Below are 27296 nucleotides of genomic sequence, written 5' to 3' on the forward strand. Positions count from 1 at the left end.
CATTTTGATGCAGATATTAGTGTTTTCTGTTGTTCGTTTTCCAATTCAATATCAGCAAAAGGCAATAGGGCAATATGAGCCTTTTTCTTTTTTAACTTCAGTGACACATTAGATGCCATTGAGTTTATTGTCTTGTGTAAAAATAGATGTGATTTGTCAACCAGAATGAGAATTTTCAATGGTTCTCTTAGGTTAAAGGCATATCCATACTAAATTGCACGTGGAAAAGTGTAGACCAAGAGTCACGATATAAATTGTCTCCAATGAGGTGTATGAGTTCTGGTTTTTAATGATCTGGCTGTTCACTCTACAGCTCATTTCAGCGTTGTATGAAGTACTACTACAACATGAAACTGTCTTTTGAAGCTGAGTGGTAATCAGAAAACCAACATGCTTACAGAAAAGACATTTTGATTAGGATCAAAACAGCAAAGAGCTTTCTTCCCAAAATATGTCATCTTTGGATAGTACTTTTCATCCTCTTATCTTTCCCTGAGGACCTTACAAGACCAGTTACAAGTATTTCTTTTGGAAGGATAACTTCACCAAAATTTAAATCGCTGGTCCAAGAAGATGAGTTAACAAAGCCATCACTTTTATTTTTCTAATTAACTTAGCATGATTCTTACATGTTCACAGTGACTGCTGTCTCCAGTAGTAAACTTCATGTTCCTATTGGTCATCAGTTATCTTTTAGTGAATCCTTTTCATTTAAAGATTATAAAATTGCCACTGATTTTGTAATTTTCAAATTGTATCACTGCATGATATTCAGGAGATGAACCTGCTCTTGCAACCCTATGCTAATTTGCTCAGCATGAGGTATGTGTTTCCCCACCCTAAAGTGTAAAGAAGAGGAGATTCATGGCACTGCTTCTCATGCTGCCTGTTGCCTGATTCCTCAGACATTTTTGAGCAGCCACCAACCCAGGCTTGGCCATCCTCTGCTGCAGCATCACGCATAAAATGCCACAATGTAGAAAAAGGAATACCTCACTCTCCAGGTTGCTCCTGCAAGGTGCCATTTTTTTGCAGATGGAAGCATGACATTTGATAAACTCTGCTGAAATCAGGGATTTTTTTCTCCATTTTCCTTCTGATTAAGGACTCCTGATTTCAGACACCAGAAAGGCCAATGCCTGCCAGTAGGAGGCAGGTGGATGCATGCACCTTGTCCTTGCTGAGGTTTCACATTTGCTAGTAATGATCATGCATTAGCACAGCTCTGTAAATGCCTGCTAGACAAATCAGGCTCAGCAAAAGTGGCATGCACTCCCAGTTTCTAGGCTAGATTATTTTATCTTAAAAGTACCATGGAGGATAGTTAAGCTAAATTGAGTGTGACTTTTCTAGGAGTGTTGATTTTCCTAAATATGTCCCTCATCCAAAACTCTTTGCCTCTCTTGTTGTGAGACCTGTGACATGAAAGCTCATATAAAGTGAGATTAGAAGATGAATTATTGTGTTGTCATGATTTCCCTTTGAACCCAAAGGGACTTAAGAGCACAGAAAGATGCTGATGTACACTGGATTTAACTGATAGTGAAACTGGTTTTAGATGCATCCTTGAGAGCAGGCTGAATCACCCTCTGGAATTGCCTGGCTCTGTTCATTAAACTTAGAGGTAGCTTGGATGACTAACTTAGACTAGACAGCTAACTTCCGGATGGCTAAATTAATTCAGCTCCCAACAACTTCAGTATGAACCAGCAGGTTTGAACTGAAATCTGCAGGTTTGATTTTGCATCATCACCTTGAAGGTTCTTGGCAGAAATCCAGTCTTTCATCTTCTCTGAAGGTCCACTAACCTCAGGCAAGTGCTGCAAGAGGAGCTGCTAAAGAAAGGTGCTTTCCTTAGCTGTTGAGAATATTGTAGGGATATTCTGAGGACATTCTCAGAGAACTGCTGATTTTTGTACCTCTCAATTGATAACACATAAACTGCAGATGCAACAAACACGGAAGGGGTAGTAGTGTGGTTATTCTGTCTTATTTACATGTGTTTTTCTTTAAGCCAGACTTCAAGAAGAATAAATAATTGAAAAAATATGTATCTGAAGTATGCAAGGGAAATGCATCAAGAATTAAGAGTTTTAAGAAAGCGTTATTTTGATTCCACATGTGATTGAAATATGCAATTATTGCCTTTTTTTTTTTTTTTTTTTTTTTTTTTTTTTTTTTTTTTAAGAAACAGCTTAGGAATTAAACCAATCAGACAATATTTTAAAAAGTTAAATCTGAAGCAACAGATTTTCTATGCTACCATGCTATTGAGTGTACTGGATGTGAACAGCGAATATTTATTTATTTGTTTAGGTGTTTTTTTTTGTTTTTTGTTCTTTTAGTTATTTCAGTAGAAATTATTTTGTGCCACAGTTATAATTTTTGCTTAATTTGTGTGTGGGGCAAAGAAATCTCATAAAGATTCACAAGTCTCTACAAGACTGTTTGATAGGTTTGCACATAATTTGTTTTATAACATGGAAATTCACAGTGGTCAGCTAATGGTAAGTATTTCAGATGCATTCACCTGTTACAATATGCTGAATTTTCTCGTTTCCCAGTTGTCAGAACTTACAGTGCTAAGTCTTCAACAAGTAAGAGCAGTATGGAATAAAAGGAAAAAAACAGTGAGGGGAACTGTTTAGGGAGGGAATGAGAGGAAAATGGCTATTCCATAATGAAAGTTGTCTCATAACATATATTTTCCAGGTCAAAACTGCTACTATTGCTACAGAGAGGAATGGAAAAACAGAAAATAATTCCATGAACATTAATGCTTCCATTTATGATGAGATTCAGCAGGAAATGAAGAGAGCTAAGGTATCTCAAGCACTGTTTGCAAAGGTGGCAGCAACCAAAAGCCAGGTAAAGTTCATTGGGCGCAGCAGCCTTACTTTTCTCCCCATCTGTTTTTGAGCTGTTTCTGTGTAATTTTCAGTGACTGGCTGTGGGTTAGCCTGACGGCACAGTGCCACAGTTTGGAGCTTGTATAAGTCCACAGGTAGGGACTGGTTACCTTTCATTCTGTAGTCAGGCACTTCTGAAAGAGTTTGTTTCATAAACCCGTAGTTGACACGGACAAGACAAAAGCTGTGTGCAATCCATCTATAGTGGTGCTAAAACAGACTTAGAGCTTCGGTATTTTGCAATTCTCTCTTCCGTAATGAGGAATGCTGGAGTTCTGATTTTTGCTCAAATGAGTCAGAAATGGGGATCGGTGGAGCAGACCCAGTTCTGAGGATGTGCACCAGAGCTGGGGCAGAACTGTCTGTGTATAGAAAAAAAAACACATTACAGTCAGACCAGTTATATCTAAGAAAGCTTGTATAGTCTCTGTGGAATAGGATGGCTGCATGGATACCTGTGTGTGCATACACATTATTGTACATTCTGTTTTAAGCCTCTGTTGTGTGGTTTTCTATCCTGCTTTCTTTAACTGAAGTATTTCTGTCAAGTTGAGTGGCAGGAGAGGGAAATCAGTGAGCACTTGTTGATGTGATTATCATAAGTGACAGGTCTTCTGAGAAACATCACTGGAGTATGCAGAAGCATCGATGTAACTGAGAATGTACTCAAGATGCAAGTTGAGAAAATGCATAGAAAAATGGGTGCAACTAAAGCCACTGCTATGTCAACACTTGATAGAAATGGTTAAAACACCAGTGCTTGCAGTGTTAAATTTTCATGTCAGATTAGTTGGTAAGTCCAAGCAGTCACTTATCCTGTACTTTTCTAAAGTTTCTTCATAGAAAACACAGCATCTTCCAGGGTAAACTGTCAGCGATCAGTTAATTGTGCCTTCATTCTTGTGCTTTCAGGATTTCAGTGTTGACTTTCTTTTTAATTTTATTTGACCTTTGACTTTTTTGATGTTCACATTTTGGAATTTATTCCATTTAACTGTACAGAAAGGTTGTTGTCTCTTAAGTTATATGTTGTAAGGAGCATTTAAAGGGATAGTTTGGAAATGTTATATCAAAATGATTAAACTCAAGCTGTGGACTGTAAAAATTACAGCTTTATGGGCCACATGCCTGCCTACCCTTCAATCACTGTCAAAGTGATAATTTCTACAATAATATGTTTCTTTTATTGTGGGATTCTAAACACCAAGTGCTGTTTAAACATTAAACTGAATTGTTTATGTTAGTGCTGTACTCAGTGTGTCATACATCAGGCCACTGTAATCTCCCATGGAATGTAAAATTTCTGTCATGAATCATGGCTTGTATATCAGAAATTACTGTAATTTTGATTGGAAATTACAGGGCTCTCGAAATGTTTCTAATTATGATAGAATGTTACAGCAGCTCCCAACCTGTGTGCTCCTCAGATGTCTTTATTTACATGTCAAGACCAGGGGCTGGAGAACTGTCCGTTCTCTGCACCTTTCCCTTCCCTTTGCTGTTCTCCACAAAACTAAGGTATGAATCTCAGCTGTTGGTCCACGTTCTTTTGATCTGAGTTTGTGTCTTACTGTATTTATTTAAGGATGTAATCTTAAAATTTCTAGCTGGAAAAACTCTTCCAATTCTGATTTGAAAAGAAACAGTTAATCCCTTTTAAAATCAGCATTGGAAGAACAAAAGCTTCCAAAGGATGGAGTAGGGTTTTTTTTACAGCATCAGTACAAAAACTTGTGCAGAATCCTTTGCAGACTGTGCTACTGAGTATACTAAACAAACAAGAGAAAACAGTTCTTTTCCAATTCATTGTGGGGATTGTCTTTATTTTCAAAGATTGTTTTTCTCCTGTATTTAAGCAAAATAATGTTTATTTATTTATTTAGCAAGATCTCAAGGCTGTATTTAGCCGAAGTGCCATTTTACTAGAAACTTGCTTCACAGAAGTAACCTCGTAGGTAAACTGAATGTGTTTGATCTTGTCTTAACAGTTGAGTACTAGTCAGACAATCAATATTTATTAAAAAAAAAATTAAAAAAAAAAAAAAAAACTAATGTAGGAAAGCCATGTATAGTAAGGGAAATCTGTCATGCGAAAAAATCTGCATGGAAGCTTGTAAATAGTAAAGAGAAATATTTCTAGGGGCAAAGAAGTCTCTCTTGCGTGAACTAGAGACTTGTTCAAACATATTCTTTAAGAGGATCTTATGGTTCATTGTTCTCTTTAATTTGAGGATATTGGTTTCTCACTCCAGAGTGGAGAACCTGGGATAATCACTTCAAGTTATAATGCAAAGTCTGGAGAACACATAGTAGGAAATTATGTGTTGGTTAAGAATTTTCATTTTAAACCTCACCAATGAAAAATGAATATTCTTCTTCTCTTGCTTTGGATATAGAAACTTGATTAACTTGATTAAAGTCTTGGGTTATGGCACAAAAGAGTATGTGACTGAAAACAGTATCTGGGTGGACAAAGATAAAAGTTAGCTGGAGGGCTTTATTTTTATTTTTATTTTTCCAGAGACTGATTTTTGTCAGTATTAGATTGGGTGTCTAACTAAGCAGCTAGCATCTGCAAGGTGGCTGGGCTCGCCTGAGCCAGGAGACTGCAGATAATGTTCTGCTGAGTAGAGCACTTTGAACAGAAGGGCTATTAAACGATGTGCTACAGAAGTTTCTATTTAGGTACTGCCGAGGTAAAAATCAAGCATCCTCCCTTGTGCTGTGTAAGTGCCTTTGACAACAGTTGCCTGGTGCACTGGCGGCCACGCATGGTCCTCATATTTGACCTGGATGCAGCAGAGGTCATAGCACAAGAATGGGATGATGGAAGCAGGAAGAGATTGCAGTGCTATCAGTGAGATCATGCTCTGCCCTAGAAAAGTGAGGATTTGCATACTTGCAGTTTCACAGTGTACTTTGCTGCCGACTCACTCAAAAACTGCCACTTGGCTCTCCTGAAAAAATGGATTTGAATCAGTTTGGGTACTTAGCTAGGAGGTTCCTCCTGGTTGGATTCTTTTCCCATATAGCAATGCACACAATCTGTATTTCAGAAATTCCTATATATTTCAGGATCAATACCTTATCTTATTCAGATTCTGTTAAAATCAAAATACATTCCTTAAAAGTTACATTATTTATACTAAGGAACAGAGGAAGATAATATTTCCAATTACTTAAATACATATTATCTTTTGGGGGGTTTTAGAATTGTGATCGGCAAACCATCTAGTGTCAATATTTGAAGTCTTATGTTTTTATTGCATTTGGTCTTCATAATAGGCTTACATATTTTTTGTTAGGTTAAGTTGAAAAGAGAGCTTCAGAAAAACATATAGAAATGAAAAACTGAAATGTTTAGCACATTTTGTCTCTACTCACAGGGTTTTTTAGTGGAAGAAGGGCAAATGCTAACAATATTGTTCGCTAAAAATTAATCAGCACACCTGAATAAGTCAAAATGAAAAGAATCCACACAAAATTTTGTGTAGTATGCATTACTTCTAGAATTTAATCACATTGGCATTTTATTAAATTTGTTACCCAACAGTCTGATTCAAATAATTCTGAGAGCACATTCTTAATTTCGTTACTTCAAATAAAAAAAAAGTTGATTTGTGTAATGATCATTAAGGCATCATGGTTCAATAGCTGTGCATTGGTTACAATGTTTTCATGTGGGAGCTGGGGATGAGGGGGTTTTTTGATGGTGACAGATGCTGAAATCTAATTCTATTCCATAAAAACAAACAAACAAACAAATAAACAAACAAAAACCCACAAACCTAGGAGCCTCGAGAGATAAGGGAAGTAGAGACTTGTAGTGCTCCTGTATATTTGCTGTTTTGAGAAGTAACTTCTATGGCTTACCCTGAAAAGATAGTGTGAAGTAGGGGAAAAAAGCAAAACTTTTGTGAAAATCAGCTTATGTTGCTAAATCTTTCTTAAACTTAGGAAATTGCAATTTGCAAAAACTGAGGTGATACCAAATTCCACATCTCTGAGAGTACTGTGTGCTGCAGTATATAGCTGTTAGTTTGCATTATTATTCCTAAATAAGTTTATTGCGGAATAAATAGGTAAAATGAGTACTCTTCTGCATCCGCAGTGCTGAAGATTACTGTGCATGTGCAAGTGGGTGTCACGCACCCTCTGTCCTCCCTGAATAAAAATGCCTGTGTGTTGAAGCCTTTGGAAGCTGGGACACTTGCGTCTCCTAAGATCATGTTCTGATTTTAATGTCAAAATAGAACCAATAGATTATTAGCCATAATTCCAGAATCCTTATATAATTAAGAGAGTTTTGACCCGTTACTTTTAAGCTGTTGCACAATGTTGCCTAATTTCCTGTCCCTCTGTTCCTGGCTTTCAGTTCTGTTAGGCGGTTATACCCTTTGCAATGAGCAGTTCTGCATGTGAGGCATGGAAGTACAGTGGTTTAGAACATGCTATAGACTCCACCCTAAGCCATCACACAATTATTTTGTGTGGTGAAATTCTATGACAAGTGTTTTCTTCTGGGCTTAGTATTCAACTGGAATTCCCTCCTCTGAAGCTGTGCCTGGGAGGGAGCACAGAGTAGGCATTGAGAAGAGCATCTCCCACTTGTGAGTAGATTGGAAAGAGTTAAATGGGAAGGGAATGCTAAACATTGGCACTAAAATTGCTTTTGGTGTGCAAATACTGTACTTTTCCTGACATAAATATTTTCAGAATAGGCCATTAGAGTTCAGGTATATAAAACTCCGCTTTTGCTGGAAATTTTAATGTTGTAGTAAACCCAGAGATTTATAGTGAAAAATTGATGTCTGTTATCTCACTTTTATCTTTTAACCAGCAGTTTTATAAATGCTATATCTTTGATCTGGCTTTTTCCATCTAGAGACTAAGCTATATACTCTAATAGGAAAGTCATTTTTAAACAGCTTCCCACATTGAACAAGCACAGCATTGTGGATCTGGCACAAAGATGTAACATGCCGTTACCACAGATATGTAACGATCTATTCAACCGTTTTTCAGTGGGGGGAAAAGAAAGCTTTTCATCACCAGAAGTAAATCTTTGGTGACAATGTGGCTTTAGAAGGGGGGTCTCCATTTATTCTCAAAGCTACTTCCTCAGAAGGCTGCACCTCATGTGGTCCTGGGGTGGCCTGGCCTGAGATTCAGTCCTTTGCCCCACTTCTGCTTTGTCTCCCCCACATAGCTGAGTCCTTTCATTTTCTTTAACGTTTCCCTCTCACTCCCGTGGTGATTGCTCTGACAGCTGAAGATGTGCCATGAGCAGCAGGAGCTGGGATGGGATTGGGTGTCAGCAGGGACAGGAGAGAAAGAGTGTGAACCGAAAAGGAAAGATGGGCTCCTGTGCTTGATCAAGAACGGCCCCATTAAAGTGGCGTGTCATTCAGTGAAGCTGTGAAAATTGGCAGATAAAGCTGATTTGCTTCTTTCACAAAATATCATACGGCAGAGTCAGTGCGTTCTACTTCACCCAGGTCAGGAGGAAGGAGGTTTTTTGATTTCTATTGCAGCAACAAAAGGAGAGCACTCTAGGCTCTTCCTCTGCCCTTGTCTCAATTTTGTTTACATAATGTCTTCTCAGAAATAAAGGCTAAAACTGTAGGAAATTCTTTTAGGAATGTTTTTGAATGAATTTCAGTTAATGGGCTTATTGCTCAATCCAGGTAGAAGTGGAGTAGGACCAGCGTCAGTCCTGGTCGTCTCCATTTTATGGAGATGACCTTGGTTAAGCAGGTTGTTTTCAGTGAGTCTTGGGTAAAAGACTTACTGAGTAGTAAATAATAAAAATAATAAAAAGTAGACTGTGGCTTCTTGAGTCAGGAGTGGTGCGCCCAAGAGAAAAAAACCTCTGAGGTGGTTCACATCAGTGTGCAATTGCCCAAACAGATCTGCATGCAGGGAAGAAAAAAGCATTAAACTCTGATAGAGTTGAAGCCAATGAAGAAAAGGTTCAGCATGGGAAATACTTCACTCATAAGAAAGGACAATATTGACCACTTGAAAACATTCCTCAGGGCCTGACAGCCCTTTGCAAATAGGGCAAATATTGGGTATGTTGACACATGTATGAAAAAGCGGCTTCCTGAACATGCCCTACATGTGGGGTCAGACAGCTCTGGTGAGAGTTTCCTGGGGCAGGTTGAGGAGCTAGTGGCAATTTCAGGAAGTATTTGAGCCCTAAGGAGGGATTTCCCGGATGAATGCAGTACATACCTGCCGTATGCTATTTTGGAGTTAATGCTTAACTGTCATACTCCTTTTTACAGTGTGTCCCTGCTAGGCATGGGGCTGGGGCTGCTAGGCACCAAGCAAGTTATAGCCCCATTTCACAGGTAACCAGGTTCTGGGTTTGGTGGCTTGACCCAATGGAAGGATCAGGGTATGAGGAAGAAGCAAGGAGAGCTGCAAGTTTAAGTCATCAAATGTACAAATGACAAAAGAGAGCCAAGCAGAGAAAACTCTTCACAAAATACAAAATTCTGTTAAGGAAGCAAGAAGGCACAACATACGGAATGTTTGGTACATGTTATTGCAACTGAAAAGTCAGAGTATGGAATGAATTATAATTTAGCATAATCCATAATTTTACAGTTTTCATTTTGAATTATTTATCTTATTTGATTTGATTAAAGATAAGGCGGGTAGACGATATATTGAATAGTTCTTCATGTCTTAATGACAAATGAAAGATGTCATTATTATAGCTTTCCAATTTAAAAAAATTTATTTGTGCTGTTTCTATATAATTCCTTTTTCTTTTTAAAGCACATTTCAGATATGCATTGTGTACACATGATTCCATAACCCATCAGGCTTCAGTGTTGCCTCAGTACCTCTGATTCAGTAAATCAGATCATAGGCAGCATGCTGTCATATAATAAGGTGTCTGATCCTTATTACCAGTTTGTTGATGCACAGACTCCTTCAAATTGACCATTGCAACACATGGTTTCCCCTGAAACTAGCTGTGATAATTAGCGTGGCTCTAATGAGACAGAATGTCACTGATCTTGTGCTGAACTGTCGAGTATCGACGCTACGGATGGGAACTGTCAAAGCTTGCCATCTGTGACAGAGCTTGGCATATTCCATTTGCAAGGTAGAGCATGCTCAATAGACTGTTTTTAAACAAATGGTCCATTTCTTGATTAGAGCTCTGTGTTCTGCTACCGTGGAAGACTTTATATTAGAGTGAAACTTTGGGGTTTTTTCCTTTTTTTTCTTTTTCTTTCTTCCCCTCGCTCCCCCCCCTTCCCCCCCTCCCCCCCCTTTTTTTTTTTTTTTTTTTTTTTCCTGGGGTAAGCTCATTAGGAAATGAAAATGTTACTAATTCTCAATCCAGTGCCTGCAATCCTTTTAACCGTGGCCTATCAGGTTTTTGAGGAAAGCTGGGGGGAACCGATCTTGTGTTTATTCTTCTTCTTCCCCCGGTTGTCCTAAGGCAGTTGGTCCAAGGCTAGTGCTTCCTCCGGGCTTTTACCTGATTTTAAGTAATGAGGGATGCAGAATGATAGTGTAGAAGGATAGAGAAACACAAATTAAAAAAAAGTCTTGGATCCCATGAAGTGGGGCCACGTGCGGGTGGGATGAAAGCATGGAGATGGTTGAGAGAGCGGGGCAGCCAGGCTCCCATGAGCAGCCCTGCAAAGTGCCCTGCGAGGAGTCCTGCGCTGCTTATCATTCCAAAATATGCTTTGTTGCTTTTTATTTCCTCCTTCCCTGGCAGACCACACAGGGCTTGTTCTGAAGAACATTTTCACTAATCTGATCAGGCAGCCAAATACGCCGGGAAAACTGCTTTAATGATCCCACTAATTACCTCAAGTCAATATGAACTGTATTATTAGACTGAGGGAAAATATTCCATTAGGTCTCCCCCTTGGGAGTTTCTCCGCTTTGTGATGTCACCGGAGCCTTCGCCCTCTCGCTTGTAATTAATTTTATTTACACACGCAGGCACGCACAAGGTCACACCTGCACAACCGGAGCTGGCCGGGGAGCGAGTGGCACTCAGGCTTAATCAGATCTGTCATAATTACCATTCTGCATGTTTCTGACACACGCTGTGAAATATTTCAATTTAACTGCCGCTACCAGCACAACCAGATGTAGTGTGAGTGTGGCTGCATTGGAAATATTATTCCTCAGGATAAACTCTCTCCTCCTCCTTTTTCCTCCCACCCCCTCTCCCTTTTACAGCTAATGTGGCACAGAAGCTGATGTATCCTGTAAATCTTGAATGCAGCGCTAGATTGATAACAGCAGATTAGACAGTTTAACCACAAACAGCTTGTTCATTTTTCACAAATGAAAACCACATGTGGTGTAACTAAAATTTCAGGCTCTTTTTTTTTTTTTTCTTTTTTCTTTTTTTTTCCCCTTTGGTTGTTGTTTCCTTTTGTGTGTGTGTTGAGGTCTGCCTTGCACTGCAAAGCAGTGAAATAAAAGGGTAAACATATAGGGGTGAAGAAACGCTGCTTTCTTTGGAGATTATTTCTCCACAACCTTTATTAAAAACCTTCCTTGCTTTGGCAAAGACATTGGATATCACACAGGGGATTTGCCTCTCACTCTGAGACTTTCTAATCTCTGTTTTTTATGCCCACTTATTAAAGAAGTCATCCTACTGTGCTATTTTTCAGAATAACATGCCAGCAAACACCTCGCTAACCAAAAATGGAGCCTTCACTGCCACCTGAATTTAGTGCAAATAAAATCCTCTGCCCAAGTTTTTCTCCATGAATTTTGACTCTGCACTAACTCTTCTATTTACCTCCCCCTCTGGGAAAAAGATGCTGCTTTTTAAAGAATTGTCAAAGTAGTGAGAATTTTGGCAAAGAGAAAATTGATTTGTTTTATTGAAAACATTCTGGTATTTCTAGTGGAAACAGATTATGATTAGTTTTTATGAATCAAGATGTTGCCTTTGAATTGATAACTTTTTTTCAGATTTTTATTTTATTTTATTTTATTTTTTGGTTCAGCTTTTCAACTTCCCCACTTTAAGCAGCCTTCAATACTTAGTAAGGATTTTTAAAACCATTTCCCCTTTAGTAGATCACCATTGGCTAGTTTTTCTACACAAAGAAAACAATTAGAGAGTTTTGATATAAAGTTCTACCAATCCTTACAGCAGGGAAAAAACATAAGTGTGGAGTGCAACTGAATGGATTCCCCAAAAGACTCTGCAGGTATTGTCAGACAGGATGAGTGGTGCAGCACAGCTGAGAGAAATTCATCAAACATAACCTGTACAATCATAAAGTTGTAAACAAACTTCCAGAGGAGGTTTGAAATAAGTGGCTACAGTCAGAGATCATTTTATCCATTGCCAGTTACTTGTGATGTGGTGGCAGTATTGAAAGCACATGAGATGTTTGGTTGAAAAAAGGTATGCTGGGGTAGTGTACTTTGATGACACAATTTGTAGAGGACAGTTTGGCTACCCATACACCCTGCAGCCTGGTCACAGAGCAGGAAACCTCTGTAAGGGAAGTAGGAGCCCCAAAAGTGTCCTGACTGCAGATGTTTGCAAAATAAGTCAGGAGGGAAGGAAGGACTCACAGGAGATGAGATCACACAGAACGTGAACTGTCAGGTTTCTCTTAAGGATCCAGAAATCCAGTTTTCATTTCTTTGAATCTTTAATTTCTAATTTCCCTTTCCTAGGTAGAGGTGTTTTGGTTCCTGCTCTCCAGATGCATGAATGAGCTCCTCCTCAGGCAGCACCTGCTGTCTGCCTGACAAGAGGTGCTGTTTCTGGCAGGATGGATTTCCTTAATCTCTCTTCCTGCTTTTAATATCCTCACCTTCTGTTTTGTTTTCCTCTCCACCTTCACTCCTCCAGCTAGCTCTCCTCTTAGCCTTTCTTTGACTTCCTATCCCATTCATCTCCCATCTACGCTCTCATCATTTTCTTGGTTTTCTGCCAGTCCTTCTCCCCTGTTTCACTACTGTCCCCCATTATTTAGCTACAGATAGGGCATCCCACATGCATCCCCACTCCTTCATTCCTCAGATTGCCTGTGCAGTAGGCAGGCCACTGATCCTCTGAGGGGGCTTCTGAGGGTTCGGTATGTTGGGTTTTTAACATGAGGAAACTAAAGCATTTAAAAACAAGCTAAACAGGAAATGGCGGGGGAAATTTCGTCCTGAGAAACAGAGCACTACAAAACATGCCACTGCAGAGATAAAGGCATCTTCTGCAAACAGCAGCACTCTGAGAAACAATTTGCTAAACAAGTGACCAGTTGAAATTCAGGAGAAGAGCTGCTGGGCTAAGGGAGAAGTAAGGAAGAGTAGAAGTGTGTTTTCTCCCTTATCATTACACCACATAATTCAAAATATTCAACACTCCAAAGAATGTGACAGGATTGTGAGGTAAATGATGAGGAAAGAAACAACAATTTAATGTAGATAATTTCTAATTTAACTACTTCTGACAATTTGTCAGAAATGGACAGAAATGGACTATGTCCTTTTTCAATTTCCTCAAATTTTACTTCTAAGTCAAACTTCATAGTTTTTGGTTTGAATTACTCCAACTACTGGTATATAATGAGTAGACTAGGAAACTGGGGGGGTTAAAAATCAAATTTCCAAATATTTATATAATTTTGCATCTTCCAAATTTTATTTGGAATTCATATAGCTATTCCATGGTTTTCTTACTTTTATTCTTGTACAGCATCAAGTTCCCTTACTACAGGATGGCATTTGAGAAGACAATGAAAATAGTTTTAAGGATATTTGTGAAGTAAGGGTGCTTGGTCTGAGAGGCCCGAGCAGAATTCCCTGATGTTTTGGACCTCAGCTGAGCAAGATTTGCACAAGCATCACTTGCATCTGTGGATTTACGTAGGTGACTGGTGTTAGTTATATATGAGGGTACTTAGCATTTCTAGTGTAATATGCATAATGGTATATAATGCTATTTAAATAAAAAGTTATTTTAAAAGGGCTTAAATTAGCCCAGTGAAAAAAAAAAAGCCTGACACTCAGCACTGTGCTTCCCAGAGAGCTTATTCTTTGTGTCTGCTCTAGTCCCCAGCATGGGGACAAGCCACCTGATATCGCCCTGCTGTTAGCTCCCAGCCGAAGCCAGGAGGATCAAACCCTTCACTCCAATTTCCCTTTGCTCCAGCTTTCCTGTACTTTTAAGTTGATGCCCCAAGCAACTACTCTACAATTTGGGGGATTTTAGCTTTCCAAGGGCTTTGCTGCTTTTATTTTTCCACGTGTGACGTGTTTGTTTCTGTTGGCTTCTTTCTCATTCACCTAGGTTTCTGTCTTTCACAGGTGATTTTTAAACATTTTTTAAAATGCATTGAGGTAGTGGACACCCTTAGTTTTCTGACCATTTTGTGGTTAACAAAATATGGAAAGTTAGGGGCAAGTTTGGTTTCAGTTTTTTTAGGGCTCCCTCGCTTTTGACATGATCAGTGCATTGCATGTTGTTCACAACAGGTCTGGACCTGCAGGATCCAGCTGAGCTGCAAGAGAAATGTTAAAAGAAATCTTCTCTATGTATTTAAATGCTGAATTAAAAATATAGAGGAAAAGATTTAGGACCTAAAAGTGTGCGGAGATGTGTGAGGAGCACTTTTGAGACATGTTTTTTGGACTGATGCATCTCATCAACCGTGTGGTTCCTCAGTGCATAGCGGATCTTCCTATGATCCAAAATGAATTCTGGAAAGAAAAAGGCATATGATGAGGAGCCACAGATTTAAATTACTCCCTCTGGGAAATTATAAGCTTAAAAAAGAAATAAATCTAACAACGTGATGTGCACATGTTTAAAGTAATTGCGGAAGTGACACTTTGGCCCTACGGCCTTTTAACCAGAGGTCTTTCCCCCAAAGCAAATGTTAAATCTCCATAAGCAACATAATAATAAACATTTGCAGTTCAGCTGTAAATTGATAGTACTAAAAAAGATTTTTAAAACTGCCGGGCTCTTTCTGTTAAAGACTCTTCTCTAGCTAAACTGTAAATATAGCTTCCATACAAAAATTGATTGCACATTTAAGAATAAATAAATATGGGCTATTAAGGGTCATGGTTGGATTTAGGGTTGTATTTACTTTCAAGGGAAGCATTGGTATTGCAGTGAAATCAGTACTTCTTCCTACTTAAATGAAAGATAAAGGGCCATATATTACCAGTCACCCTCTGTGAAACCTACTGACCCATTTTATGTGCCTATACCATAAAAAGTAATGTACCAGACTAAGACTGACTTATTTAATAATTAGCAGTTTTTTCTTGTGTGTGGGTTTTTTTAATATATATTTCTTTTTTTATTATTATTATTGTGAAGTCCATTTTCATCCTGCATATTTCATGGTTACGATGCCAGTTGGATTGTGTGTGTGTGCAAAAGGATGGATATAAAGTAGAGGAAGGCAGAACGAAGCTTCACCCATAGTTTTTGCATCTATTACTTTTTCCCTTCTCTTTACATATGAATGTAGTTGCATTTTATGTAAGATTTTCAAAGGAATGCATATTATGTTTTTGATTAGAGCTTGTGCCTATCATTGCTAGGCAATTGAAGGCAATACTGTAGAAAAGATACATTTGAACAAGGGAAAAGAGAGGTGGAGGAGGCTGAGAGCAGAGAAACCGAACTTGGGAGAAGCCCTTAATTTAGTTTATTAATTCCTTCTGAACACAACTAAAAAGTAATGATATTTATGTTTTCAGCCAGTTTTAGAATTAGCGGGTTAGGAATGTTCTGTTTTTTTTCTTCCCGTGAGCTGCTGGTACATCTCAAGTGTTCATACCCAGGGACCACACATACCAGCTTTGATACAGCTTCAGCCCTTAAGCCGACAAGTTTTTCCATAGTGCTGGCTCTCAGCCATGCACCAGGTCTCTGCATAGGGAGAAGTCTGATCCGACAGACAAGATTGCAGGAGCAGGGCAACCAGCTCTCTAGATCATTTTGTTTCTGTACTTATTTGCTGCCTGTCACTGAATTTTACAGGTTGCTTTAGCAAGTTGCCTTTTTAAAATATTTTTTTTATTTTTATTTTTTTAATTTTGTTTGGTTGTTTACAATAGAAGGACATCTTTAATTTGTAAGAGCTGCAGCTAGAGAGGAGAAAAGGCAGGGGGAAGAAGAGACATTAGGAATCCTTTTCCCCTAAAATATCACCCCAAAGAATTGCAATGAAATGCTGTCAGCGTCACTTCTGGCAACTCGGTCAGTTTTTTTCTTCCCAACCCAGGGAAAAGGTAGAGGTAACATGTAGACAGATGGTGCAGCTGAATAATAGGTTGGATAAGAAATTTAAGGAAACGGCATAATCTGTTTCTTCAAAGGAAGTTTTTCCTGCTAGTGAAGTTTACCTTTCTTCTGAAAAGCCCTATGCGGTTGTGGGGTTTTCAGTTTGTTTGTTTTACTAAATCTCATCTATTACGATGGCAGATACAGATTTACTTAAAATTCACATCTGGCTTCCCCTTTCAGTGTTCTAGTAATGAAAGCCAATAGAAGAGATAAACCAGAAATAGCTGGAGATAAAGGACAGCTTCAGGTTTCAAACTTTCTCTGATTTAGCAGAATGCTCAAAGGCAAAGCTTGAAACTTAGAACTGATTATTATGAATAAAATAATAAAGCAAACGTATTTCTGGGGACATTTATTTTCACTTTAGGCCACATTTCAAGAAGAGGCATTCTTATTCTACCAGCTCTTCTCATCTGGATCAGGCTGAACAGCAGCTTTTGCTTCTTGAATTACAAGCACAGTTTTGTGAGCAAAGCAGAGAAATCTCAAACTATTTAACACTCATGGCAGCTTTCAAAATGTCTTGAAAGTGTGAAATCAGTTCACACAGAAATCAGTTCTTAAAAGTACTTGAAAAGATAAGCTAAAATGAAAAGCTTTTCAATAACAGATATGTTGTTCACTATCAAAACCTAGTAAGCCTGATAGATTATTATTTTTCCTTAAAATTTTGTGAACTTATCTAGTGGTCTTTCTTCTAACAGACTTCATCTCATCTGGGAAACATACATGTCTACTCAGCTTTGAATAGGGGATAACCAGAACAACTTCAGAAGTTTAGTCAAAAAAGAAATCTGTAGTCAGAATAAATTCTCCCGCAGTCAGGAAATTCCAGAAGAATATTTCAGGTTAAAAAGGACCACTCTGATCATCTGGACTTGTGCCCATGTCCGAAGCCACAGGCATTTCACCCAGAAAGAAGTCAGATTTCAGTAATGTCAGCCTGAAAATGAAATGCTCCACTCATAGACTACATTATGGGTTGTCTGCTGTCTTTTTCTAGATAAGCTAATGTAGAGCAAACCACGTTTTCATTATAAACTAAAATAGAGTCCATTGCTACTTATTTCTTTTATTTCTTTGTACTGAAACAATGTGTGCATGTTTTGCTTCACAGTGCCATAGGCAGGAGCTTCTGTATTCCGAACTCTGAATTTTTGATCTTGTTGAACACTGTGAGAAATCTCGGTTGAAGGGTTTAATGCGTTTTCCAATCAATGCGTAGGGGAAATTTGGCCTTATCAATTTAAATGCTGGAGATCCTTCATTGCATTATGGAAGAATCTTTGCTAAGCAGAGATTATTCTTAAGAACTTCATAACATTTAAAGGTTAATATGTTAGGTAAAGAACAATATCTTAAGACAAACATTTTTATTACAGGACATGAAGGGATAGTTCTGATTAAATTACATGATTATTTGAATGGGAAGGAAGACAAAGTGCATCATTTCTTGCCCTCAACTTTAATGCCTTTAATCAAATAATGACCTTCTGGAAATAGTTAATTTTAAGCATTTGGAAAGATCAATACCACTTTGCCACCAAAAAATGGCCCAGATGATGAAATTTGATGTATTTAAAGTACCATTTCACCCTTTTAACCTAGTAAATAATTTAAAATGCTTTCAGTACTTCTATGCTACCATTATGTATCTCGTTCGAAGTATTATGACTTTTCCAAAAGCAACCTTTCTCTACAATGAACAGCTTACAAGTTAATACTGAAGCCTAAGACTATATGCATATATTGTAGTGGTGATGTTAGTCTTTTTTTCTTCTCTTTTATGCATGGATTCTGTTCTGAAAAGAAATGGAAATATCTATGATGAACACAGCTATTTGGAACAAAACTGAGATTTGTAAAGCAAGTTGGACGGCTTTTGAAGGGAAAAAGTCAATATTTTAAGTTTAGTTCATGAGTTCTTTTCCTTTGTTTTGTCTCTAAGCTTTTGTGTTAAAGGTGAAGGATTTGGGTTGCTCGGACAATTAAGAGCCCATTTTACCAAGTGTAATTTCATATCTGTGTTCTATAAACTGGAGTGCCTTCAGCATTGTAAATAAAAAAATTGCCCTCTATTTAGCATGTTTGTGGGCAGATTAAAAACAGTCTTCATTAGCATAAGTAACACTTACAGATTCTTTTAAAAGTAGAAAATTATTTGCTGAATGATAAATTGCTAGCTTTATAGTTAGTTGCTGAAAATGTGCTCATTCAAAATGCCTACTTTAGTTTAGTCTACAATACTCAATTTTTTGAGTTCGAAGTACTGTTTAATGGATTAGTCTTTGTTCACAGTAGATGCTGAAATGCAATTCAACTTTCTGCTAAAATGTTTGTATCAAACACCTCCCTATTTAGACTGATTTCTTCTAACGGCATATATTTTTATTATACTATATGCCCCAGAGACTGATACAAAATAATGTCAGATATGCTATACCAAAGAAAAGCTGTTCACATTTTAGTATTGATAGTGAAAAATGTTTTGCCTTCTTGAATTCAAATTACAGCTCCTTTTTAAAACGTTTGATTCTTTGTTAGTTTTTTTGTAACAAATATTAAACATTTGGCAAATGATCATCGCTATAGCAAATTCACCAAACAAAAGAGTTCAGTTGCTCCACCATAGAGTCCTTTCTTTCCGGACTTGTTTATTGCTGTCTTGGAAAGCTTTGCCCAGAAAGCATTTTTCGTGCTGGTAATGCTACCCTCTTTGATCTAGTTAGAATTGGTATCTACACCTTAAGTGCAGATTTCAATTATCTTTTTTTTTTTTCTTGTTTAGTAAGAAAGATATTGGAATGCAAGAATAGTTTTTTAGACACTGCATGACAGAGCAGAACATTTTATTTAAACAAAGCTCAGCTCAGACTGAATAAAATAACATTTGGATACATAGATAAAATGCATGTATGCTTTAAAATAAGGGTGCTCATGGGTCGTGCAGACTCTAATGCTTGGCAGTTATCCTCTTTGCGCTTTTCCTGCATTAGTTTGGCAGTTCAGCTTTCACACATTTTTTTTCCTTTAATGTCTTCTGTTTCTTTGCTAAATCCCTATCAGAAAACCAGACAGAAGACTCTTATTTATTTTAAATATCTTAGGTTTAGCATCTTTTTTTTTTTCACCATTTTCTTGCTTACTGTAGCAAGACCTTTGCAGATGGTACTTGGTTACTTGAAAGTGCATAACAGTATTTTCTTTGTAGCAGATGGATTTAAGACTTTTAGTTCCCAATAAATGTAGGTTTACAATACATAACTTTACAGGATTTGTGTTGTATATAACAGGTTTGAACATATTATCTCAGAATTCATCTGCATGGCATTTTCAGTTTATCCAGGGCCTATGCCAGTATTTTAAGTAATAGGGAGAGCATAGTGATTGATAGCAGCTAAAGGCGTGATTTTGAATAGAAACAAAGGTTTTAGAACAGAAGGTGTCAAATTAAACTTTGTCAGTTTGAAAAGTAGTAACATCCTGAAAGTTCTGCAAACATATTTACATGTGGCTAATGTTTATATTTTGCTTTGTGCTCTCTTTATATTCAGTGTAATGTTGCCTGGCAAATTTACTGTGTTTTAAAATCAAGGTTTTTCCCAATGTCATTGCAGAGTTTTGGGGGTTTGCCTTACTGCATAGATATATCTGCCTAGTTATTTTAAGGCATTTTTAATGATGTGCTGCTTGCTAAGGAAGCTGGTTGTCTTTGAATTTGAGTTATAAATATTTTGTTATTATTTTAGTGCCCTTTCTACTTCTTTAAGATTATAAAAACATGAAAAAAACAGTTGTCCAAGCTCTCCTTCAGAATAAATTTTCTTAACTAGACAGAAATTGCTCTAAACTTACAGGTGTGGAAGAGGAGAAAAATCGGCCTTGTTAGGTCCATTTGTGAATTAAACTACATTAGCTACAGCGCTTCATTCTTCTATAGATCAAATAGAGGCAAAAGATACAAATTTTGCAGAACTTAAAATTCAGCATTACAAGAGTCTGTATCATTAGTTTTCCTCAAAGTTACAAAAACATTTCGTACATTTTCATTTAGCTGACTTTTATGAATGAGCTTTATGTTCAATAGAGAAGTCTGAACACAAATTAAATTAAACACAAGAAAACATCCTGGAGTAAAGTTTTCACCCTTTTAACTAAATAAATCTCCAGAGTTTCTGTTAATGCACATTCACCATCTTGTCTAAGATTATTTGTGATATCAACTTTTACAGGCATTTTCAGAAATAAACGATGTCCAAAAAAATTACTTACTTCCTTGCTTTTAAAAGAATTCACTCTATCATTTCCCTGTTGCCCATCACATATTTCATCAGAATAATAGTTTACTTCTTCAGCAATATGAAGAACAGAGTGGAAAAGAGACATTTTATTAGAGTAGCAGTCTATTCTACACACCGTCAAAAGCAACTGTCTTCAGAATCTGAAAATCAGTGTTTTTGTGAAAGGCTGGCAGAGATTTACTTTATCTTAAGTTCATCAAATCTTTTTTAGATAAAGAATTAGATGCAATTTTTTAGTGCAAAGGCTAATAGAAAAGTATTGGAAATGTAATGTTAGTCATCAGCAACTAGTAAAATTAAGAACTGATCTAGTAAGCGTAGAAACATAGAAAAGACGATATGAGGAGAAGGAATTTCTTAGTTAACAAAATGTTGTGAAATATATTTAATCAGCATAAGCCGTGATTGCTTAGGATTTATTTTATTATTGATCACTTAAAAAGAGTTTCCATCGTCCTTTTCAAAAAGAGCATCTGGGATTCCCATGGTCACCAGACAAAAGAAATGCAGTTTCTAAATGTGTGGTGCAGTTTCTTCTTAGGTCTGTGAGTATACCTTAAAGAGGTGTTGTCGGAGGGGACAAGTTTTTCACCTGATTGCTGTGGCTGCTCTGCTTTTTGTTTCATCACAATTGAAAGAGGACAAACAGATTTAATGTGAAGCAGTGCAGACTCCAGACAACCGAACGACTATTTTTTTCTCCTTCACGGCAGACCTTCTCCTTTTTAATTAAAAATTTTATAACCACATTTCAATTAAAAGATTTCAATTTTGTTATCTTCATCTTCCTCCCTCCTTCCCCAGTAAACCACCTACGCTCTCTGATTGCACCTTTTAACTTGCTACAGAAAGCTAGTAGTCATATGTTTATTCCCTTGGAAGGATGGCAGGGAGAGAACCACTGCAGCATGTGGATATTGTTAGGGGCATGGAGGGTTTGTGAGTTAACTTGCTAACACATCCCATGGATCCTTATGATGTAGAGGGAGAATTCATGGACACTTACTCCTGTTTTGGAAACATACTGTATGGTTCCATTTGGGACAGCCTGTATATTTTTATAGAATAGCATTTGGCCACATTTCTCAATCAACTTTTTAAACCTGGGGTTAATACCCAGCATATGCATGACCAAAAACTGTAGTCTGCCCCATTCCTGGTTTGGGCCCTACTCAGATTTTTGCCTTCAGATATTGCCAATATTTGTCCTTTATGCTATCTCTGTTTCTTGGGGGCATATTCTCCTGTGTCATTTGTTCACTTTTCCACTTTTATGCAATAGCATATACTTGAAATTTTTATACACACCTCACTAAATATGTTCTCATACAGTATGAACGCATTAAGATTATTTGTTTACTTTCATCTCTTCCTGTCACGGCAATATTTTTACACTGCATTTATTAACTGCTAGCTAAAGATATGAATGTCTTCAAGAAAATGACGTATCTATATTGTATCTATGTATCTATTGTATCTAGTAATAAACTAGTCTGGATAAACCATTTTTCAACTACCAGTACATGTAAGAAGGATCTAAAAGCTTCTGTACATTTATATTATTTGTTGATTCAATAAAATGTCACATTATCTTTCCCACAGCATTAAGAAGTAAAATTGCACAGACCTAGTTTTGAAAACAGATCCTGGAAGCTAAAAGGAAGAAATATGCAGGTTGCATGCATGTAATAGTTTGTTTCAAAATTTTAATATACAAAAATATGCTGATGATGCACACTGTGCTTCATAGCTTGTTTCCCAAAAAATAGCTGGTTTAGGATTGGTGTGCTTTTAGGCATCTTGCTGTTTGGTGACCTGGAAAAGGTATGAAGGGTAAGTCAAAAACATGAGGTTCCTTCATGTCCCCCTCAAGCCCTATGCAAAAATGTGAGACTGTTTTTTTCAGGGTCTATGAGAAAAATACTGAAACAGATAATAATTTTCAAATAAATTTACCTTCAGAGGCATTTCTACTCATGGTAGATAGGAACACAATATTACTTTCCTGTATCTCATCAAATAATTTTTCTCTTTTAAAAGGACTTTAGGGAATTCCACTATCGTTATGATTTACATCAGGCAGCTCTGCGGTCAAAGCAGGTACCAAGAGTACTTTCTTATCTAGAGAAGTAGCACCAGTGTTTAAAAACTGCTCAGCAGCTGATTAACCAGCTACTGAAACAGTGTTGGTGCTCTCCAATGGATAAACAGAGGAAAACTGGCAATAGACAAGAGTCTATGGCATCAGGGGATGTGTAGGGGAGGAGGGGATGGAAGATTCTACCTCGATCAATGGGTTTGTTGAACAAAGAGCACTGTGGTGTGGGACCAAGTAAAATGTGCTTTCCAAAATGCTTGCGGCTTGCAGGGGTCTGTGCAGTAGGGTGGCAGTCTCGGTGTGTTGATGTTTGTTTCACATCCAACATTTACAGGGAAAGCTGTGGCTTTCTGGAGGAGAAGGTGAGACAATGCAGTGCTGCTCAAGTCTGCATTTCACCTTCACTTGCCCCTTGCAAGGCAAGGAAAAACTAATGTTTTGCTGGTGTTATCTTCAAGGGATGGCTCTGTGAGCTGTTACGTTGGAAAGAAGATCCCTCACCAGAGAACAGGACCCTCTGGGAGAATCTCTCCATGATCCGAAGGTTCCTCAGTCTTCCTCAGCCTGAACGCGATGCCATTTATGAACAAGAAAGCAATGCAGTTCATCACCATGGTGACAGGCCTTCCCACATTATCCATGTGCCAGCAGAACAGATTCAGGTTAGTTTACCTTGGCCAATCCAGCAGAGCACTAAATAAATAATGCTTTAAACATAGCAAAGGAAATTAGTGTTTCTTTCCTCCTGGCCAGGCTAACTACAGGTCTCCTGGTAAGTGATAACAGCATACTGCCGTCTGCCACTTGAATTAAAAGATGAGTTGGTGACCACACAGACTTTTTCTTTCAGTTTGGGTTTTTCCAAGCTTGTGTGACAAAGCAGCTTGGGCATAGCCGTGGGTGGACAGAACAAGCCTCCTGTGTTATCTGCCTCTGCTAGGTGGGCCTCATGACCACAAGAGAGGGATGCTCAGAGTTCAGCTCAGCGGGAGGAGGTTATTGAGCTGCTGATGAAAACTTGGCTTAGCATTCAGCAGCTGATCACCCCAGGTTGGAGTGAGGGAAGGGGACTTGGTTCCTCAGCCTGTTTTAACCCCAGCTGAACCTGGGATGAGTCAATGTTTGTTTGTTTTTCCTTCAGAGCCCCTCTCCCACCACCCTTGGGAAAGGAGAGCATAGAGGCGCTTTCTTACCAGGCCTGGTGACCGCTGGACCTTGGCTGGGTGCTGCTCCGCAGGTGAGCTGGCACGAGGGCAATGTGCCAGGGAGAGAACTGAGGGCTTGCAGGACCCATACACTCAGCCTGGAGAGGCCAAGCCCTTGGCTCGCACAGGCACCGCGGGACTGGGAGCGCAGACGGCCATCTGCTAAATATTGTAGGTCAAACCTGGAACAGCTTGCCCAGAGAAGCTAGGGATGCCCCGTCCCTGGAGGTATTCAAGGCCAGGTTAGATGGGGCCCTAGGCAGCCTGATCTAGTATGTGGCAACCCTGTCTACAACAGAGAACTTGGAACTGGATGGCTTTTAAGGTCCTTTCCAAACCCAAGCCATGCTGTAATTCTACGATCTGCAGCTCTCTGAGTTGAAGGCTCTTTAATCCCTTCTCATGAAGACCTGAGGTCAGCTTTTTAGCTGCTCCCTGTTACAGGGCAGATATTGCCCCTGTTTTTCAGAGTTCTCAACCTCAGCTGAGACCTTGATATACTATTTGTATCACCTGTGCAGAAAAATACTTACAGAACTAGGGAGGATAAAGTTATCTCACAGGCAGAAACAACACAAGTGTATATTAAAGATAAAGCAAACTGAATAAGACAATCCCTTAGGATATCAAGTACTAACATAATCGTGAAAGCCTGGAAACTTGCTGTTTGATTTAGCAAAAAGAGAGAAAGATCTATATTAAGTAATAAAACAGCATTTGTTTGGAAATGTACATTGTTTTAAATAAAATGGCTTATTAAAGGGATAAAAGGAGAAGCTTATGCACAGTATAAACACTGTATCACTATGCTACTTACCTAGATTTTCCTGCCTTATTGATAAAAGTTTTGTGTTTGATCTCACAAATATTATTTCATAAGCAATTGCACTGTAATCTCTTAATGTGACTTGTAAGTGAAAGGGTTGGGGGACTGGGCCTGAGTCTTGTCTATTTTCTACTGCACACAATTGTTGAAGATGCATAAATATGTAGCTAAGACACAAGTTTTCAAACTGTGTATACAGACCCTCCAGTCTTGTAAGAATTTAACGTGCTGGGAGTAGTCTTGAACCTCTCTGGGTTTGAAGCTTTGAATGGGGCTGCTCACAGACCATAAAACACGAAAGAATGTGAATAAGGATGAGACAAGAGCCCAGATTCCATCAGTGTTTGTGTCACACAATAACAGGATCTCTTCAAACAGAAACTGCTGATATAGGTGTTGAGACCTACACGAAGTCTCCACAAGCACGAGCAGCACTGCAAAATGAAACTTCCAATCCAATATTTATACTACCCCTACTATATCTTGTGCTACCTGAGGTCTGCAAGTGAGCTGCAACCAAAAGCTCTGGAACCATTTCTGACACACAAAAAATTGTCGAGGGAAGAGTCGCAAAGGGAAATGAAAAGTGGTGATAGCAACTGCTTGTTTTGCTGCTGTTGTTTATTAATAATAACTAGTGGTTTGTACCATATGACAAGAAATTTGCTGACCCAAAATATCTACTAACCAGTGCTTCCTGTGCTGCAGTGCTAAAGAATTGTCAACAAAAACAGTAGCTGATAAATTCACTTTTGATTTTAAACATGATCTTATAATGTACTATACTCCAGCAGTGGATGAGAAAAACATTTCTGTCTCTAGGGCTCAGTGCCTCACCTTTTAAGAATGTTTCTGAATCCATGCTTGCAAAACTTCATTTTAAGCTCTTGTTAATTATTTACATCATGATTTGCTTTATCTTATTCTTCTGATGTGCATACTGGCTCATTTTTATTGCTTCAGTTTTTGGAATGCAGCATGTTCCCTTCTAATAATAATAGTGCAACTTATTTAAAGCTTTGCATCTTAGTGCTTTATAAATATTAACCGAATAATCCCCAGCACAAACACTGCAGTAGGTAAACATATTTGTTCCCTGTTTGTATGTCGGGATCCTTGAATGCAGGCAAGACAGACCCTCTCCGTGTCCACAGGCAAGATGGACCAGTGCCAGCCTGGGAAATAACGAGTTGCTGTCTCCTGATCTCTTTGTCCTTGTGAAGACTGGGTTTGGCAGAGTGGTTTTAAGCACTTCCAGCTCTCACAGTCTGTAGTAGTGCTTGCAAGTTTGGGGAGGCTTCAGCAGCTGCTCAGCTCAGTTTGGTGGTGGGATATTTCCACACTTAGCTATAAAGCTCCTCCCTTGATCTCCCCTGTCCCTCACCCTAGCCATTGCTAGAGATTTGCAGCTCTTGCTTTTGGGCAGCAGCTGCTGTTGCTGGCAAAGCTCCTGTGTGTTTGCCCTCATCTGGCACTTTTCTCACTTTGCCCTTGCTACAGTTCTGACTAAGCTGGTCAAGTTAATCCTACACTATGTCACCTACTTAGCATTTTGTCTTGTCTGCACTTGACTCGTGAAGCACGTTCATTAAAGTGTGTCAGCTTAACTATACCAATGACACGTCATCGGCGTTTCCAGCCAGACAAAGCCAGGGTGCCACAGCTCTGCCCGCATCCTGACAGTCCTTTATCCCAGTCTCTGCTTACACACATGCAGATACATGCAAGGTATGCAGAGGGTTACTAATTCTCATTTATTTTGGGTTCACCATACTATCATCAGTAATGAGCCCTTTGTTTTGTTTTCCTTCACCTTACCAAGCAGTTGCCTATAGCTTTGCAATTGTTCCCCTGGATTTTCATGGTAACACAAAATGCTACCAAGAATATGTGTACAAAAAAAAATTAATTTTGTGCTTTGTCTTGCAGCAGCAACAGCAGCAGCAGCAACAGCAACAACAGCAGCAACAGCAACAGCAACCGGGTCCCAGACTCCCCCCAAGGCAACCGACAGTAGCATCACCAGCTGAATCTGAGGATGAAAATCGTCAGAAACCCCGGCCACGAACAAAGATTTCTGTTGAAGCCCTAGGGATCCTACAGAGTTTCATACAAGACGTGGGCCTGTATCCTGATGAAGAAGCAATCCAGACTCTCTCTGCTCAGCTTGACCTGCCCAAGTACACCATCATCAAGTTCTTTCAGAACCAGCGGTATTATCTCAAACACCATGGAAAGCTGAAGGACAATTCTGGGTTGGAGGTAGATGTTGCAGAATACAAGGAGGAAGAGTTGCTCAAGGATTTAGAAGACAGCATCCAAGACAAAAATGCGAACACGCTTTTTTCAGTTAAACTAGAAGAAGAGTTATCGGTAGAAGGGAACACAGAGATTAATGCTGAATTGAAAGACTGATCTAAAAGTATTATTTTCTTTCAACAGTGCCACTGGTATTTACTAATGAAATGAAAAATTCCATCTTGCGTTCTGTCAAAAACCTTTATTATTCATTGTTTGGCCAATGAATCTTCCAAAACTTGCACAAAAGTTGAAAAAAGGATAATGCAGACTGCACTAGATGTTTTACTCTGTTTTACAAACTGCTTCGCAGCAACAGATGAAGCGTTGAGGATTGT

The 27296-nt window shown here is 38.5% G+C and overlaps 1 protein-coding gene across 3 annotated transcripts in view; it reads left to right on the top strand.

The window, feature by feature from the left end:
- Positions 1 to 27075, top strand: part of SATB1 (SATB homeobox 1) — a gene marked incomplete at both ends in the record, with an annotated part of 65579 nt that extends 38504 nt beyond the window's left edge. The window contains 4 exons of one of the 3 annotated variants that reach the window (XM_079538654.1): positions 2713 to 2868; positions 23088 to 23291; positions 23771 to 23866; positions 26590 to 27075. In XM_079538654.1, the coding sequence (XP_079394780.1) occupies positions 2713 to 2868; positions 23088 to 23291; positions 23771 to 23866; positions 26590 to 27075 (942 nt within the window). The remainder of the gene's footprint in view (positions 1 to 2712; positions 2869 to 23087; positions 23292 to 23770; positions 23867 to 26589) is intronic. The other 2 variants (XM_079538655.1, XM_079538656.1) reach the window with 2 other exon arrangements.
- Between the last annotated feature and the right edge of the window lie 221 nt (positions 27076 to 27296).

This window comes from Tetrao urogallus (genome assembly GCF_951394365.1).
Source record: "Tetrao urogallus genome assembly, chromosome: 7".
Classification (NCBI taxonomy): domain Eukaryota; kingdom Metazoa; phylum Chordata; class Aves; order Galliformes; family Phasianidae; genus Tetrao; species Tetrao urogallus.